Source organism: Grus americana, chromosome 26, assembly GCF_028858705.1.
Source record: "Grus americana isolate bGruAme1 chromosome 26, bGruAme1.mat, whole genome shotgun sequence".
Classification (NCBI taxonomy): Eukaryota; Metazoa; Chordata; class Aves; order Gruiformes; family Gruidae; genus Grus; species Grus americana.
This window is the reverse complement of record NC_072877.1, coordinates 5445246-5464097: the sequence shown is the minus strand read 5'-3', so window position 1 is coordinate 5464097 and position 18852 is coordinate 5445246. Positions and strand designations below refer to the sequence as shown.

Below are 18852 nucleotides of genomic sequence, written 5' to 3'. Positions count from 1 at the left end.
CTTGAGTTGGGAAGAAACACGTGTGTGTACAGGGATGCCTGTACCTCTCCTTTGGTCTGCTCTCTTTATGAGAATGCAAGAGACCAATTCAGGTGTTACCAAATGCTTGTAAAAATCTGATGTTGGTAAGAACAGGATGTTGTAAGTTTTATTAACATGAAGATAAATCGTTTTTTAAAATGTGTGTTCAACAGTGAATGCTGCAGAGAGATGTTTGACATGTTTACTTAAACTTGTGTTGACTCTTTTGTGAGAAGCAGGTATAACTAAAACCTGCAGAGTTTTATTTCTGCATCTTTTTGAGTAAACAAAGAGTGGTAAGTAAAACCAGTTCATATTTTAAGAGTATGCCCTCATATGGTTACTTGAATGATTAATGGGTGGTTTAGTTAAATTTAAGAACAATGTGAGCTGAAATCTTGCATTCCAATAGAAAACGGACAAACACCCCCCACATTTTTAAAGATTTATCTAAGAAACAGAATCTTTGGGTGGAAATGTTATCTCACTAGGGTGCAGAAGACAAGCCTATGGCAGTTGTAAATCAGCTTTTCATCTAAAAATTTTCCAAATACAGGTTTTCCAATGTAATCTTTAGTTGTTATTTTAGTTAGCTTTAGTTAGCTTTCTTGTCTTTTTTCCCTTGAAAAAAAAAACCCTTCCCTTTATTTTTTTTTATTATGTCTTACTCAACTTACAAAATCGCTCTGCTGTTTTGTAAAAAAAGTTCATTCTGATGACAAAACTGCATAATGAAAGAAAGAGAAAATTTTCTTTCCCCTACATATTTTCTTTTAATCAGGACTACCTGCAGTTAATAGTCGTATTTTCTGCCTGGTTGGCTCTTTGTGCTCATACTGCAGCTTGCCTTAGCTGTAATCATAAATTTTCAAGTACCTTGAGGCAGAGGAGCAGAGTTGTGCCCTTTGGTGTTTTAACCCTTTTTTAACGGGAGTGATGTATTTTTTTCCCCCATCTCAAAAACTCAAGGGATTGTTGACCTAGGCAGGAACTGGAAGATAAGGTCTTTTATTGTTCAACTTTGAGTGTCTTCTCCCTGGATTTACTGAAGTTTAAAATCTTCCAATTCTGTAAGAAGTGCAGAGTTGTGGATGGAGATGAACCCAAAGGGGAGTTTGGTTTTCATGTGCTTTAAGCTTTCTTCTTCTGCCTCAAATTTATCAGAAAAAGCGCTTTGTTTTCCTGCTTCCTGAGACTTGTATCTCTTCACAGAACTAAAGTTTGTCATGTTTTGGGTTTTTTTCCTCTAACTAATCTTGAGTTCTTTCTCTTTATTACTTACTATAGAGTGATTTAAGGCTCTTGCAGAAACCAGTGTGGTCCCATCATTTTGAAATGCTCTGTTCCTTTTGTATAATTCCACCTCTGCCCTCCGTGGTGTTTTGGTGGGTTTTTTTCCTTTTCAGTGGCTTCCACTTGCACTGTGAAGTACATGTTTATATACAGAAGAGGCAATTGTGTTTGGGTCTTAAAATAAGGGAATCTGTATTTAAGGAGAGAATTTCCACGGTTGAATGTTTCGTAACTATTTAACACGTGATTCTGGTTTTATGTAAGGGTGGGGAAGGGATATAGCAGCGATGTTCTCTAAATGAGATTTTAAAGTATTTATTGGCAAGTCTGTCAACTGCAAAGTATTTCAGCAAATAAAGGCACTACGGTTTCAAAAGGTCAAATTCCATGGTTTAAAGGTCCTTAAAGATGGATTTAGCTCAATTATGTGGCAGAGTTGTGGTCAATTTGTTACCCGTACTAATTTTAGGAATTCAAGCTATTTATTAGATTATGTAATAAGCCAAAAGATTTGGCAAGGATTCAGAGTAATTAGTATGACTGAGACAATCAAATACAGCTTTAATACACCTAAATATTTTAGGTTTGTTGCTGTGCCCATCGCTATGCTATGTAAGCATTCTTACATCTGTGTGAAATGTTAAGATAATGAAGACATTTCCAGATGACTTCAACTGCATAAAAAGCTCTGTCTTCACAAAGGCTGGTGCCAAAATTAGGCAACTTAACAATTTAAACATGAAATTAAAATGATACCCCAGTCATAAGCTGGTGGTGCTTTACCCAGCTAGTAGTGAATGCCTGGCGTAGTGATGGGAACGGTATTTCATAAGTCATGTTCCAAACCGCAGCTATCTTTTCAGAAAGAGACTGATCTTCGTTGGCTGATTTTGAGTAATGTTTTAAAAAAGGGGCGGGAGGAAGACTTTTTTTCCTGCTTAGGAAAAAAAACCAAACTAATATTTTGATCCTACTGGCCCTTCTGGTAAATATTCCAGGTTAACTGGAATATAAAGGTTGAGCTGATAGCTAAGTGAGATGTGCTAAGACCTTATTACACAATATGTATGCAGGGTATTTTATGGGATACAAAACTCAAAATCTGGACCCAACTCTCAGTACAACTGACTTCATCACTGGAGAATGTTTTTTGCAATGCATATTTACAAAATCATTATGGGGGACAGAGTACTGTGTAGGTGGGTTAGAGAAGTAACAGCTTGTTACAGGTATTGCATATTTTGCCATGGGCACCAGCTTGCTCAGTTTGCTTAATGAACCTTGAAAAATAAGGTGAATCATTCACTTGTAGTTACCAACCATTTCTTCACCAAAGATAAAGCTTTGATTTTTGCTTGAAGAACCTCAGAAGGGAATTGCATGTCAGTCAGGTGTGCTCACGTGGCTCACGTATTTTATCAAGCTTGACTTTCTAATGCAGTTTTCAATGTTTGCAGTAGGTGTTTCAGCTTTTTAGATTGCTCATGGCCCAAACTCCTTTCCAGTGGTAGTTCAACTGTTCTAGCTTCCTGCCTGTGAACTTCACAACCACTGTTAGTAACATGCTTCTGGTTTGCTCTTTTTTAAGTGTGTGTAGGATTTTTCCCCCCCCGTGTATTTTTTTTTCTTTCCTTCTTTGTGCCTTTTCTGATCTTTATCTGAATCTGCTACAGTCAGTTCTTTTTCCTTTACTGGTGTTTGCACCGGCATCGAGGCACTTCACTGCGGCTGTAAAACAGCCATAAACATGGTGCAGTAACTAGAGCTGCATGAGCACTTAAGTGCTTCACGTGTTGCAGTTTGAGATCTGCTATTAAAGAGAATCTTATTACAATCCATTAATGGTGATGCTTATAGAATAGTTCAAAGTGCATCTTCTCTGTATTTAAGTAACATCTAAATATTTGTGATATTATGCAAGCTACGGTTGATTCAGTAGATATGTAGTTGGTGTTGGTAGATGCTTTTTAGATCTTAAACCTTTTGGGAAGTATAAACACCAATGCTAAGAATGTCATCTTGAAATTCTTGCAGCGTTTGTATTTATTGTTGGTAGCCACCTGGAACATCTAATCAGCTCTTATCAACCTAATAGTTATTTACACATACACTTAGAGATGAATGTATAAATGACTGTACTTCAAGACATGCAGAGGGAAGGTATTGAGTATGCAGCCTGCATACTGCGCTATCAGAGCTTTTTTAATGTGGTGGGACAGTAAAAGCTGCACGTTCAGCAGTCTGGCTGGGACGTACATCAGAACGCGCACGTGTGTCCTTGTTGTGCTGCTGAGTCAAAACCTGAAATCAATGTCTGGTACCTGCGTGCCGGTATCCAGTAATGATCTGTTAGAGGTGTTGTATTAATAACTTCATGCACGTAGTGTCTTCTGTGAGGTCTTTGATTTGTGGAGTTTTAGTATTTCTGTGTCTGTTCTTTTAATATCTTTTTAAATATCTTTTTAAATATCTTTTAATAAGATATTCTCGTATTTCACATTTTTAATAACCCCCAATAAAGGATGGTTTTGAGGATGAGTAACCACCTAACTGCCATAGATACACTGACACAGTACCATAACATTGACAAATCAGCATCTCTTCTTTCCCTTTCCACCAGGTTACCCTTGTTCCAAGCGAGTGCTTTTGCATTCTTAGCACCTGCTAGAGCAATACTCTCCCTGGAGAAGTGGAAATGTAATAATACAGGTAATTGTCATTTACGCTTGTTCAGGTTTAAGTGACAAATGACCCAAATCACATATAGTGATATAATGAGCAGGGAATATGAAAAATTCTCTCCTTTTGCAGCGTTAAAACTTTGTGCCTTGGAAAAAGATTCCTCAAAATGCCCATGTGGAATTCTGGTTTTGGGTTGTTGGTTTTTTAGTATAAAAAATGCTGACAAAAGACATCATAGCAGTTGCATAAAACAATTCTTTTGTTAACAATGTAGAGAAAGGCAGAAGGATTCCATAAATGTTCCTTTCCGGTATTTGGAAATAGCAAGTCCAATCGAGTCCTTTTAAGTTGAGTAACAGTTTGAGCAACGTTCAGCATCACCTGAAGACCAGCATTTTTACCTGTGTAATTCATACCTGACAGGTTTTGTGGAGCAAGCTTTGACAATATTTGGATGTTCATTTTAACTTTTTCTCTGCTAACTTCATCATCCTGAAAGGTTTTGAATTTATTTAAAGTGAAAATGTGCAGTAGAACTGGTTGAGAAGGGGGCTTTTGCTTTAACTGAGGTTAGAAAACTGAAGTGGAAACTTCTGGCAGTTTTCTTTTTAATGGGCTCTGGTTATTCAGTAATAAGGCTGTGGGCATTGCAAGACAGCAGTATAGAGAAGCAGGCTGCTTGCTTCTAACTAAAGTTCTTCCCAGGGGGTCCTTTTGATTCTCTAATCATTTATCTTATTTATGTGTTTATAAATCTCTTTTTATTCACTTACCACCTAATTAGTTTTCCTGATGTCGTTTCTATAGAAAACTTAGCTTTGAGCATTCACATTTTCTCACCGGGTGAGTCAGATTTAGCACGTGGGTTTCGGTGCCCAAGAGGTAAAGGAAACTCTGGTGTGCTGTAGTAGTGCTAGCTGTGTGGGATATTTCTGTGCGTCAGAATGTGCCAGTATCCTAATACACACTTTGTTGAAAGAAAATACTGTCTGATAACCTTTGATGGCAAGGCAATTTTTTCCACTACTTCAGCTTTTCAGAAAGAGCCTTTGCTGCGTCTTGCTTTCAAACATTTTAACCTTCAAAAGGTGTCAGATGGGGTTGTTACCTCGAGTCAATTCAGCATTCAGTGAGTGATCTCTAAATTGGTGAATAACGAATGTTGGAGTACTTGATTCCTAGCGTGCAGTTGAGTAATTCTCCATTCATCAATATATTGGAGTGGGAAAAGAATCCCTAATTGACCTTTCTTTCTGAAAGTTCTGAATTTTTTTCCACTTTGGTGTACAGCGGGTAAAATTAGTGGTTAGCTCTTGGGGAACGTAAGCATGTTATTACTTGATTTGTAGCATTGCAGAACTTTTATTCTGTGTAAATCAAGGCTCATTTGTCAGACACAGCTGAAGGAGAGATTTATTTTGTATTAAATGGTAGCAAAGTGGCCGAGGAATAAATATCTGTGTTTTTTCTTTTCTTCTTTTTGTAAGATATAACAGTTACAAATGGAACAACAGAACTGCTTCACACTGAGCACATCTGGTATCCCAGAATACGAGAGGTAATGTAGGAGTAGCCTTTAGCTATTGATCTGTCCGATTCCAGTTAAGTTTCTCACCTAACCATCTGTGTGTCTTGTCTTTAAGTTGGTAATTTCTTCTTTAACTACAATTTTCATTTGAATATATCCTTTTACTCATTTCATGGAAGTCTTCATCTTTTCAACTTGTTTGTTGCTGGACAGCAAATACAAGGAGTTAGTTACCACATACCAAAAGACAGACGTGCAGTAAAATGCACAAGTGAGACGAATACTCTTCTTGTAACATTTTGCGATTTGTGCTCACTGGTAGCAGTTTGGCTGCTACCAGGCCACTTGCCTGCTGTCACTCTGTTCAGTAGGCTGTCCCATGGAAGGTAAAGATGCAGTTAGCAAATCTGGTTCATCCCGATGTGTCCTAAGTTGGAGACTATTCTGATAAGACGTTGATTCACCCGAGAGACTTGCTGAAATATTATCAAACTCCTTCTCCACTTGCAGCGGTGCAATCTGAACTTCGTCATGCTCTGCAGAGCCCAGGATGAGGGTTGTGCCCAGGCATCACACCAGAGTGGTAGATAGCGTAGTCCAAATTAAGGCGTGTGTCATGGAATTTATCTCCCATCCCGTTGCTTTGGGCTGCAAACTTTTTCTTAATTAAAAACAACCCCTCTCTCTTCCCCATGTTCAAACCATAGCTACATCCTGCCAAGAGCCCTGCAGCCAAGAGGGCTGACAGTCTCCTGAGACCACAACGCTGCTCTATACCAGCTTCTAAGGAGCACTTGTGAACAATGCAGCATACACTCTGCCCCTAGGAGCTAGGAGCATCACCTCCGTGGCGCCACCAACCCTTGCCGGTTCGATCTGAGAGCTTAAAGGTTAGCCTGGAACCCAGGTCTCCTGTCTGACAGTGTGATGTGCTATCCACACAACTACCAGACTGGCCCACTGGTCTGTTGTGTAATAGTTTTGTGGAGAAAACCATAAGTGTTATGCTTAAGCAATAAGTCACTTAAACATAATGAGCTGTTTTATGACGAAAAAATTGCTGAGTTCTTCTGTGTCACTGAATTCTTTTAACTGCAGTTTGTTATCCAGAGCAGAAAAAGAAATGGTTTGGGTTTGCTTTTAAGATTTGACTGAACTGTCTCTTTCCCGTTCTTGTGTGTTCAGATCCAAGGTGCTATTATCATGTCCTCCTTGATAGAAGTGGTGATTGGTTTGCTTGGCCTTCCCGGCGCCCTGTTGCGATACATTGGACCTCTGACCATCACGCCAACTGTTGCTCTCATCGGCCTCTCCGGTTTCCAAGCTGCTGGAGAAAGAGCAGGCAAACACTGGGGTATCGCTATGTTGTAAGTACTCCTAGGTGTTCTTGGCTTAGGCCCCGGGGGTCCTAGTTGGTAAGTCGTCATGCAGGAATTTTGGAGTGCCAGGGAAAAGCCAGAGAAATACCATGTGCAGGAATGTGGGAGAGTCTGGGTAGGGTCAACTGGCAATTTGGAGTAAGAACCAGCAGCAACTCAAGAAGACGAGGAAGGAAGGGACAACAGCTGAAAGTGAGGCGTGGAGTACAGAGAATTTTATAGAACAATAGTGGGTCTGTGAGCCATTGGCTGAGTCTAATTCAGTGCTATAGAATAGATGATTTAGCAAAACACCGGAGAGATTAGTGAACAATTTGTATTTCTATTTTTATGATGCTATTGTGTATGTTTCTTATTCTGCAAAAGTGGGCAAATACCATTGGTAGTAGTGGTTCGTTTGTCATTATTACTGGTTTGCTTATTTGTAGCCAAGAGAAATTTGTATGATGACAGAAAGTGTGTGTATTTCCATGCATGCCATCAGTTGGTGAGGCATAAGTAGACAGATTTCTGTTCAGTAGACAAAAAGGCTTTTAGAGTGAATTTCAGGGCATGGTGTGTGTGCTTCTGTAGGTATAGATGCCAGGGAAGTTAAAGAATTGACATCAGTGGTATGCAGGGGAATACCTGAGAAAAATGAGATGAAGACAAAAGGTTCCTGTGAGATACTATGGCTAACCAGCCAAATAAGGATGGAAACCCCGTTTTAGGGAGAAGGAAGTTGGCTGAAGCAGCTGAATATATATTCAATGTATAGCAACCAACTTTGTGCTGGCTCTGGAAGCAGAAGGAATGACTTGATGAGATCAGATTCTGATCTGACTAATCTGTTTGCACAGTACTTTGAACATGTAAAGTATTCTGTAAGTGCAGCTTATGATTAAAAGGGCTGTTTAATTCTCTTTTATCTCGGATGTTAGCATCATGAAAATTTTTGTAATTCTATTATGTTGAGCAGCTGACCCAAAGGAACATTTTATTTTCCTGTAAAAAAATGCTGTGCAAGTTTGGACTAATGTTAAATCAATCAAGTAGACCTTTGGTGAATTGGACATAGAAACATGTAATTAAAGTTGACATTTTGCAGATGGAAAAAAAATAAATCAATTTAGGAACAGGATTTAAGTATTACCCAGGCAGTAAGTATTTCTGGCTTCTGCCACGCAAAACTGTGCACTAGATTGTCGAAAATAACTCCATGGCCACCTAGAGCCACTCAAAAGTAACTTGATCTCTACAAGATGTGGCACTTGAAATTGTCTTGACTGTTCTGATGAGATAAAACTACTGTATTGTTATCTAGCACGGCAGAACAATACCTGTGTAAGAGCTGTTATCCCCTATTAGCTGCAGATGCTGTTTGACAAGACTTTCAGTTTCCCAGTTTTCTGACCTCGCTTGTTTTGCGGGTGCCAAGGTGAAATAATTTAATGCATAAAACACATCACAGAGTGATCTGTAAAAAGCGAAATTATTCCTGAATTGGTCATTGTCTGTATATCTCTTTCTGTGGGCATTTAAAAGTTTGGTAATATTTTACAGAATGGCAGTAAGCCCCCCTGCCATGTAGCCAATATAGTATTATTTACAATAATCTGATATTACTCCATTATTTACAACTCTGTACAAAATAAATCAAAATGCAAAGCCACGTGTCCTCAGGGCTGCTGGATAGCTGCTCTTATTGCAGAGCCCATCTTTCCGTAATGGGCTTTGGGAGAGATGCCAGAATGTTTCCTGAATGCAAGGCAAAGGTGCCTTTATCATTCGACTCTAGTCGGGGGTAGAGGCTTTAAATGACACCCTTCTTGTGCAGAGCTCTCTGTTCCTGGAGGGAGAATAAAGCTCTGTTTTGTTTCATACAGACTGAAACTGATATTGGACAGAAGAGGGAGGGAAATCTGCCTTTATTTTATTTTATTTTATTTTTTGTTCTAAGTCAAGTGATAAAAACATAATCTCAAATTTCAGAAAAAGCTTTGCTACTTCAGACAGCTTGACTCTGTGTAGCCTTTTTATAGCAAAACTGGTTTGGGCTATTTCAGAATTGAGCAACCTGCCCTGGCTTTTTATTTTTTCATTGCAGTGGGTACTTATTTTCGCTGTAGAGTTGAATTAATTTTTAACGTATAGAGGAGCTTAGCAGTTTTGATAAGGGGGGGAAATGCATAATACTCGAGGCATCTAAAAACTGGGGTTACTGGTGAACTGCAATTGAATGGTATCTTGGGGTTTTGACTCTATTCTGCTTGATTTACAGCTGTTTAGTGAAAGATGCAGATACAAAAGAATTTGGGGTTCTTAAAAACTGAAGAAAGAATTTCCCTTAACAGAAGTTTTTTTCAAGTGCTTTGGAGTTTTCTGCACGTTTTGAAATGTAAAAATGAGTGTATACTGGTCTCCAGTTTCCCTGTTGCTTCCCATGTGCTAGCAGCAACCTTGGTGCTTCATATGCAGAGCAGACCTGGACATACAGGTAGTTAGGGCTTGAGTCAAAAAGAAGTAAGCAGCACAGCGTAGCCCTTTGCTAATGGCTCCTCAGCTCCGAAGATCTTTCATTAATCTGATTAATTTTCCTGGTTTCATTTACCTGTTTGCCGCTGGGTATTTTTGCAGCACTGTAGAATACAAATTATGTTGTTTTGGCTTAAGTGGCATAATAATTTATTTTAAATATATTCTCTTATGTTGCCTTGTCTTCTGCTAAATATAAAATGTACATTTATATTTTGTGTCTGAAGAGTCTGAACAGGTTAATGCTGAGAAGGATTTTAACATACTGGTGCTAATGACATGTCTCTCTTGTCCCACTCTCCTCCTCCTTTTTTCTCAGGACTATTTTCCTAGTATTGTTGTTTTCTCAGTATGCCAGAAATGTCAAATTTCCCTTACCCATCTACAAATCCAAGAAAGGATGGACAGCATACAGGCTGCAGCTTTTCAAGATGTTCCCTGTAAGTAGTTGAACTTGTTCTTCAGCTGGCAAAAAAAAAAACAACCCTAATTTGTGTTTTGGGGCTTTTTTTCTCTTGGTTTTGATTTTTTCTTAATAATACAATAGATCATAAAGATGAAAGAAAAGCTTAAATGGACCTGTGGGAAACTTAACTAAATGGCTTGGTTGCCACAGGAAATAGTCTCGTAGTCTTGCCAGATCCCATTCTGGTATCTCTGATGAAGAGTCATTGAAGTGATGAAGATCATGGAGGGGAGGGGGTAGAGAAGAAGGTATGTTTACGCATGCAGTGAAAGCCTAAACTGAGCCTTTCAAAAAGGGATGGCGAGATCATTATCTTTGAGTTTTATGAAAGCAATACTCCATTCCCTGGTGTGAAAGCCTTCTTTTTTATTTCTCTGGTAAAATTGAGACTAATTCACTAGTTTGTTTAAGTACCCATTTGGAGACTTTCCCATTTGTTAGGGGAGAGAAAAGGCTTACTCTAATTCTAAAGCTTTTGTAACAACAGCTTCGTTAGGGGCCGGGGGGAAACACCTAACGGATCTATTACAGGATTTACTACTTGTTTAGACTTAAATATCACTTAAGATCGCACTCAGCTACGTGTGTAATAGATATTCTGTGCAGGAATTGTTTGCTGTTGATGAATATTGCCAATGATGGTTTGTTTTAAACAGCTTTTCCTTCTCCTCTTTCACAGATTATTTTAGCTATTTTGGTGTCATGGTTGCTTTGCTTCATCTTCACTGTGACAGACGTCTTTCCCCCTGACAGTTCAAAGTATGGCTTCTATGCTCGCACAGACGCCCGACGAGGAGTGCTCTTGGTAGCTCCATGGTTCAAGGTTCCTTATCCTTGTAAGTATGTTGGGGTTTAAGGGCTGTGTTTTTCTAATAATATGCATGTATCATTTCTGTTGTTTTCAGAAGCGTTGCTATTTTTTTTCCTTAGTGCTATATTCTGATGCACTTCAACATGCACTGACCTAAAGACATCGTAGGTGGGGATGATGGTTTTTTCCCTCATTTTCCTCTTTAATTTGATACTTTAAGGTCTCATCCAAGAAAGACTGAGTCTCTGAAACTTGAGTTTGTAGAAGGCACTTGCAGGGTTTATTTAGGTAACTCTTGACTTCTAATAACATAGTGTGACTGTATATAAAACATGAATTTTCATGGAATGGTTGATTTATCTGTACTTGTCAATACTGTGATCAGCTGCTGTTAATGTTATAAATAAGAGGGATGGGTTATTACAACTCCTGTAGAGCTACTGAAGTCACTGATTCTCATTATATAAAGAATCAGTAGTGTGTGGAGTTTTTCCAGTTTAATCCACTTCCCTGCCACAAACACACCCGTTCTTGACTTAGCACAACGTCACAACTACACAAAAACGCCCTGACTTCCAGAAGCAGCGTTGGAATCAGGCTGATGGCAAGTCAGAGGATGCCGGTCAATGCTTATCAAAGGGCAAACCAGAATTTACAAGAGAACATGAAACACTTTAAATGACATCTTGGATGTTTGTGTTCTTTTGCTGGCCGCCTCTGGGTTTAAAGCTGTTAAAGGCTGTTTCTTATGGCATAAGGTAGAGTTGCACAACTGGTTCACCCTTGTGCTGCTCAGAAATTAATGGGGTAATAATAGAATAATATTCTACTAGAATAGAATAACAGAAATTGTTAGGAATACCACTAAGATGTAATGAGGCAGCTTCCTTGTGGTTTTCCATATGCTTTGGTTCTGATTTGTTCTTGAAAGAAACCACTTCTAAAGCAGTACTTGCAAGATGTATAATAGAAGCTTTTGGGAAAGGAGTAGAACGTCTCCACCCTGAGTAGACCCTTCATATTTGTGAAGCCTTGTTCATTCACGTTTGTGTGACTTAAAGTTCCTTTTGTTGCGAGAGGCTCATCTATTTCCAAGAGATAAAAGCATCAAGGCAATTGCTGTGGAAAACCTGCCAAGCTTTTCTACAGGCTTAAATTAATCTTATTTTCTCTTGTACAAAAAAATTTGGAATTGGAAGATGTTTGTGCAATGATCATAGCTGGTTGTTGGCCATTCTCTTTGGTAGACTAAACTTGCAACCAAAGACCGAGTTTTTAGAGCAATAATAATTAAGTGGCATTTGCCTCACTGATCAGAATTGTTTTTTCATAAGCAGTAGTTTGAATTCCTTCTTCCTGAACAGGAGGAATTTTTCTGGTGGGGTTTAGGGGTTTTTGGGTTTTTTCCAAGCATGATCAAAGCAGTCGGTTAGGCAGTTTTTCCTTTGCTCCTTTCATCTACTTGAACTTGCCAGACAGCGTTACTGTGAAGGGAGTTTGTTGATTCCATTAAAGATGAATAAATTGCTTTGTGTTTTGATATCTAAATTGTTTTCTGTGGCATGAGAGATTTCAGTTTTCTTTTCTTCACAGTTCAGTGGGGACTGCCAACAATTTCAGCCGCTGGAGTAATAGGAATGCTTAGTGCAGTTGTTGCTAGCATTATTGAATCAATAGGAGATTACTATGCCTGTGCCAGGTTGTCTTGCGCTCCTCCTCCACCTATTCATGCAATAAACAGGTATGTCAAAAAAAGATAGATTTTTTCAGCGTCTTAAGCTACTTCCCCCCCCCCTTACTTTTTTTTTCCCTTAGGATAAGACAGGAATGTGCTCTGAGGTTAAATGTTACATTTTGGTCAAACACAAGGGCCAAGGATCTGAAATACAAGATGCAACTGTCATGTTGAATTATTTTGTTGCAAGTGTAGCATTGGAAACATAGTCCTATTCCTGCTGGAGTCTGTGGAAGTTAATAGTACAGTTTCCATAGGGACAGAACTCTAAATCGGTTCTGGAATCAGGGTAGCTTGTCAAATTCACTTGAAATGCAATTTTAGAAATCAAGAGCAGTTCTATGTTTGACTTGAATTATTTTGTAATTTCCTCAGTTTAAGAATGTGGGTATCTTAGACACAGAAAACACAACCGAGGTTGGTTTTCCAGGTGTGTTGGAGCTTGAAACATGAATTACAATAATTGATGTGGGACAGATGCCTTAACAGACACCCATGTAGCATACAGTCATAAAGCACCATCTGAGGTGAGTCTGCACTAATACAAGTTTGACTTTTTTTTCTGTTTGTGATTTACAGAGGAATTTTTATTGAGGGTCTCTCCTGTGTTCTGGACGGAGTATTTGGGACAGGGAATGGTTCCACTTCTTCTAGCCCTAACATTGGTGTCTTGGGCATCACGAAGGTACGTGCATTCCCTTGATTACTCAGTGACTTGAGTATTTTATATCCTCTGGTGGATGGCTTATGCCATTTTCATGTTTTCACAGCATGATCCTCTTCCAAGAAACCACACTACTTAGTACTTTGTGCAGACAAACTTTACACAGCATTCTGAATTTCCAGAACTTGTCTGTACCAGCCATTGTCTAATAGAAGGGCGTTCTAGATAAGGACCCCAAAAATCTTATTTTTATTCGGAGTAAAGGGCAATTTGATGCTAAATAAGCGATGATGCTGATGCTACATAAAGCAGGATGCTAAAGCAGCAATCCATTTGAAAACCAAAAGGTATTCCAGGGCTCCAGGGTGTTTTGAGTTGAGGCGTAAACACTGTAAACTGTATAGAAATTGATACTCTTTTGGATGTCTCGGCTCTGAAAGCATTGATAGAGAACAGGCTATTTTTAACGTTTTGCGTGAATACACAATGAAATGCAACTTGAGGTCCTTGGGTCTTATCTACGTCTGTACTAGGATGTTACGCTGACACAGCTAGAACAGGAGCTGCAGTCAAGGTAACTTCAAAATTAAATGTACCCTAAATGTTTCTTTCCATCATTATAGGTTTTTAAAGCACTGAGCATGCTTAGGGGTTTATACATTTTTGGGGTGTTACTCAGCAAAATATATAAGCACTTGAGGAATTCCTTTGTTCACATGCGGAACTGAATGTGTGCTTGAATGCCTGGCTGAACTGGGAGACCTTGGACTGCAGATAGATTTGCTTGATATTGTTAATTTAACCTTGTTAAGAAATATCAGCAAAATTGGTAAGAGTAATTTATGTTGTAAATGCGTACATCTTGTTGCGTGTTTTGCTTGGAAGCTATAAATCTACTTCATGTGTACAAGATAGAAAATGTATGCTCTCCACTTACAATAACTCATCCCTCTGACTTAATCCAATACAGATGATGAATTTATCTTCAGCCATTTTTTTTTTCTGCACAAAGGATGATTCTGTTTGGTTTTAGGGTGGAATATAAATACTAATAGCACCATCTGCTGTCTGTATACGTCTTCCATTCAGTTGCTGATGGAAATTTCCTAGAAAAAAAATTGGTTAGAAAAACCCTTAAACAAAGGTTTATTCTCTTCTGCTTCCTTTCTGTTGTTACTTCATAGGAGTTGATATGAATTAACAGCACTTTCTTTTATTAACAGTCCCCAGAAATGAGTGTACATTTTGCTTTGGAACAGCGAAAAATGAATGTTAAACTGGCAATGTTACAGAGAACAGAGTTCACTACAGTTAGGTCTGTTCAGAGCGCATGATGGAAGAGTGAATATGTCTAATCCAGAATGGCACAGCTGGATTCCTGTGCTCCAGTGTTTGGTCTTGTTTTCCTGGCTGCGTACTAATTCCTAAAAACCTAATAGGTTTTCAGCTTCAATTTATATCAAAATAGATTTTTGGCATGTAGATGCTCTGCTGGTTTTTTGGGAGAGGAAACCTTTAGTGCTCGTGAGTAAAGACTGCATAGTCCTGGTGATCCCATTATACCAGTGCAACATTTGAAAAGGCATTTACCTCCCTTGAAATCAGTATATGATTACACTTAGAATTTAAATTTGAGGCTTCAACTGGATGTAAATACTGGAAAGTCTTTGAGCTAGTCTGTGACCAAGTTTTATTTGATGAGAGGAGAATCAATTAAATCTGATGTTGGGGCAAAAGTATAGGCAGCTTATGCCATCATGTTGATGATGAAATGGATGCTACTAGGTACCATATCGTGCACTCCAAAATAATCACATAAAGCGTGTGTACGAGTGCCTGGGAATAAATACGTAGTTTGAGCTAAATGCTGGCCAGAATGCTTTCAGTAGCTTTCAAAAGGAGCTTAATTTGTTTGCCTTGTAGCGATTGGGCATAAATAAATGTCACTGTCATGCACATTTTCTAAAGAATCTGCCTATTTCATGCAGGAAGGTAATTTCAGTGCAAGATATTGGTGATCCTAAGAAAATGAATATCTTTGTAAAAAGTAGAGAAAGGTGCAGGCTAACTTCTGTTGTTCTAGTGAACACCCTAATTTACTGGTCTAGCTTCTGTTTGTGGGTGAACACATCTCACACGACAGTTAAGCAGTGAAGTATATGGGGAAAAGAAGTACTTTTACCCTAAACATGCCTACTGTATCTTTTTTTTTTCCTCCTTTCACTTATTTAGCACAGTCACACACGATTAACAAATTAATATCTACTTTTCTTTCAAGTTTAATACTCTGTAAGAGACCTACAAAGGGCTTTGCTGGAAACCACCTTACCAGCATAACAGGGTTTTTTTTTTTACTCTGGTGTACCTCTTATGCAAATATAACACTTAAAATATCAAACATTCAGATTTATCAACTACTACTGCAGCATAGTGCCAGAGAAATACTGCCCCAAAGTTTGAACACTTAAAATAAAAACGAGAAGGAAGTGCAGGCACTTGGTTTCACAGTGTTAGCACAGCCTTGATTTGCATATGCAGTGAATTTAACACCCCAGGACCTGGGGGTGTTGGTCAACAGCTGGCTGAATGTGAGCCAGCAGTGTGCCCAGGTGGCCAAGAAGGCCAACAGCATCCTGGCTTATATCAGGAATAGTGTGGCCAGCAGGACCAGGGCAGTGATCGTTCCCCTGTACTCAGCTCTGGTGAGGTCACACCTCGAGTGCTGTGTTCAGTTTTGGGCCCCTCACTCCAAGAAGGACATTGACGTGCTGGAGTGTGTCCAGAGAAGGGCAACGAAGTGTGTCTGGAGCACAAGTCTGATGAGGAGCACCTGAGGAAACCGGGGTTGTTTAGCCTGGAGAAGAGGAGGCTGAGGGGAGACCTGATCGCTCTCTACAACTGCCTGGAAGGAGGCTGTAGCCAGGTGGGGGTCGGTCTCTTCTCCCAAGTAACAAGTGATAGGACAAGAGGAAATGGCCTCAAGTTGCGCCGGGGAGGTTTAGATTGGATATTAGGAAAAATTTCTTCACCCAAGGGGTTGTCAGGCACTGGAACAGGCTCCCCAGGGAAGTGGTGGAGTCACCTTCCCTGGAGGTATTTAAAAGACGTGTAGATGTGGTGCTTAGGGACGTGGTTTAGTGGTGGACTTGGACTTGATGATCTTAAAGGTCTTTTCCAACCAAAACAATTCTGTGAATTCAGTTCTGATCTCAGAGAAGGTTGTTATAAAATCAGTTGATAATCTCTGTCTAGAAAGCTTGCATCTCCTTCAAGTGAACTGTGTGGTAAGTAACTAATACGTGTGTTCTTGCATAAAAGGGCAGCAACACATGGATTTTTACTTTTTTTTTACGTTTGCATTACAACTGATCCGTTTGCCATCTCCTAGTTATGGGACTGTGCCACATTTCATGGTTATTGTGGCTATAGCAGTTGCAGATGGTTTTAAAGATGACTTAATGTTAACGAAAACAAAATCAAACAAAGTTAGGTTAGAATTGGAGTGGAGCCATGTGACAGCTGAGCCCTCCAAGATGTTTGTAAAGGCTCTGCAGCCTGAGTTTTAACACCACAAAAAAAATACGGATGGAGGCTTGAAAAGAAGTTTTAAATGCAAAAGAGAAGAATAAAGAAAAATGCAAGGCGTGAAGTTGGACCAAGTGCAGACTTTTCCCGGTGTCCTTTCCTTTTTGTTCTCCTGCAGGTTGGAAGTCGCAGGGTTATTCAGTATGGAGCAGCCTTCATGCTCTTGCTTGGGATGGTTGGCAAGTTCAGTGCTCTCTTTGCATCACTGCCCGACCCCGTGCTCGGTGCCCTCTTCTGCACTCTCTTTGGTAACGTATGGGTTTTTTTGCTCCTCTCTGTGTACTGTGCGGCTATCTCTTTTTATTCTAGTGCTGTGTTTATATGTATGTTGCTATCTTTTTTTTAAGAAAAAGACTATATAAAAGCTGAGACTTGTTTTATTTTTATTTAGGGATGATTACAGCTGTGGGTCTGTCTAACCTCCAGTTCATAGATTTAAATTCTTCTCGTAACCTGTTTGTACTTGGATTTTCCATTTTCTTTGGACTTGTCCTTCCAAGCTATCTCAAACAAAATCCACTGGTCACAGGTATGTGTTTCTGCTCATTTATACAAAGCGTACTTTTACCTGTACTCATCTGCAAAGTACATACAAGTACAAAGTAATGTAAGGGGTAAATAAGAGAAACAACCCAAAGTATTATGGAGACAATAAAAGCTGTAGATATGAAGGCAGGTGTGTTCAGAGGAGAATTAATTGAGATGTTGAGCCCTGAATTGAGTGTTTCAGTGGGATACATCTGAACTTGTCCTGCTTTCTCAGGGTATGATTGCAGAGTAATGGAAGGAGGCGATTGCCAGTTGGACTGGAAGAAAGACCAGAAGAGTGAATCCGAGTTGTAAATGATGTTAGAAGAGATACCAAGCCAGAGCTTAGAAGCTAGGAATTTATTTGGGGTTTGAAAGTATTTGTCACTGCGGACATGTGTTCTGAATCTGAATTTTAATGAACTCCGTTTCAGTCTGTTAGCCAAATTATAGTTTTGGGGAATTTGTGGAAGAGGTTTTCTGTTTGAGTACTGTCTTCTCAATAGTGGTCACGACAGCGTGTGGTCATCAAAGAAGGACTCTCTACAGGAATACTTAAATTGATTTTTTAATATACTTTTTTTAAAGCAAAGATTAACTAACTTTTTATAGCTATCGCTTCAGAACCAGATTTAAGAGCATATTAACCTACTTTTAGTTGTTCAGAAAAGCAGACCGTTCAAGCAGAGTTAGATGGTGGTATATTAATGCAGTGTTCTTGGTACTGTGAAGTCTTGCCCTTTTAAAAAGTAAAGGTTTATGAAAGTAATTATTTTGGTCCACAAGATTGTACATTTATGAACATGTCTCCTTTTCCACTTTGTAGTTTTCTATCTAGTTTAAATTAAATAGTTGTGTCTGTAGTAGAAACTAAACTGACATTTTATTACATTTTTATAAGCAACTGAACGTTCAGGGAGTTAACGTTTTTGGAAAGAAGGGGTCCCCATGGGGTGCTACATTAGTTGAAAATTCTTCTGCATCTATTCCTACGTGGTTTTAAGAGTCTGGGTTGAGCAGATTGCTCCGTGAACTCAGTAGCAAGTTTTCCCAGTCAACCTGCGTGTCAGTCAGTAGGATGTGTATATGTATGATCAAAATTCAAATTCTAAATATTTTTTTCCTGTCCTTCTAGGAATAGCGGGCATTGATCAAGTATTAAACGTTCTTCTCACTACAGCCATGTTTGTTGGTGGCTGCGTTGCATTTATTTTGGATAATACCATTCCAGGTCAGCATGCAAACTTGTCATTTTATCTGACATAACAACCGCCTTTCTGAATGAAGGTAGCACAGCATTTCATGGAGGCAGGAGATGAGGAAGAGATCACTGCCTTTGTTGTTGACTTCCTTAACGCCTAGAGCAGACTGCTTAACACCTGCGTGCCTCAGTTTCCTTGAGCACGCTTTGAATCTTTTTCGGGTTAACATCTCCATCCTATAAAACATATAAAATAGCTGATAAAAATCAAACCAGAATAGTCTTCTTCCAAGGACAGAGTAAAAATATTTTAAGACCCAAACCTGCTTCCATTCATTTGAGAGCAAAAATTTGCCTCGACTTCCAGTTACAAAGGAAAACTGATAATAGCCATTTCCAATAAACACTTTTTTTCCCTCTTCCTGCCTTTTTGAGGAGTCTAGAA

At 39.1% G+C, this 18852-nt stretch overlaps 1 protein-coding gene across 5 annotated transcripts in view; it reads left to right on the top strand.

Annotated features, from left to right (window-relative positions):
- SLC23A2 (solute carrier family 23 member 2) overlaps positions 1–18852 on the top strand; it is a 58761-nt gene that overhangs the window by 34669 nt on the left and 5240 nt on the right. For all 5 annotated transcript variants that reach the window (XM_054804437.1, XM_054804433.1, XM_054804436.1 and 2 more), the window contains 10 exons: positions 3935–4023; positions 5484–5554; positions 6710–6891; positions 9737–9857; positions 10563–10719; positions 12288–12435; positions 13009–13114; positions 16797–16926; positions 17070–17207; positions 18342–18437. In XM_054804437.1, coding sequence (XP_054660412.1) covers positions 3935–4023; positions 5484–5554; positions 6710–6891; positions 9737–9857; positions 10563–10719; positions 12288–12435; positions 13009–13114; positions 16797–16926; positions 17070–17207; positions 18342–18437 — 1238 coding nt within the window. The remainder of the gene's footprint in view (positions 1–3934; positions 4024–5483; positions 5555–6709; positions 6892–9736; positions 9858–10562; positions 10720–12287; positions 12436–13008; positions 13115–16796; positions 16927–17069; positions 17208–18341; positions 18438–18852) is intronic.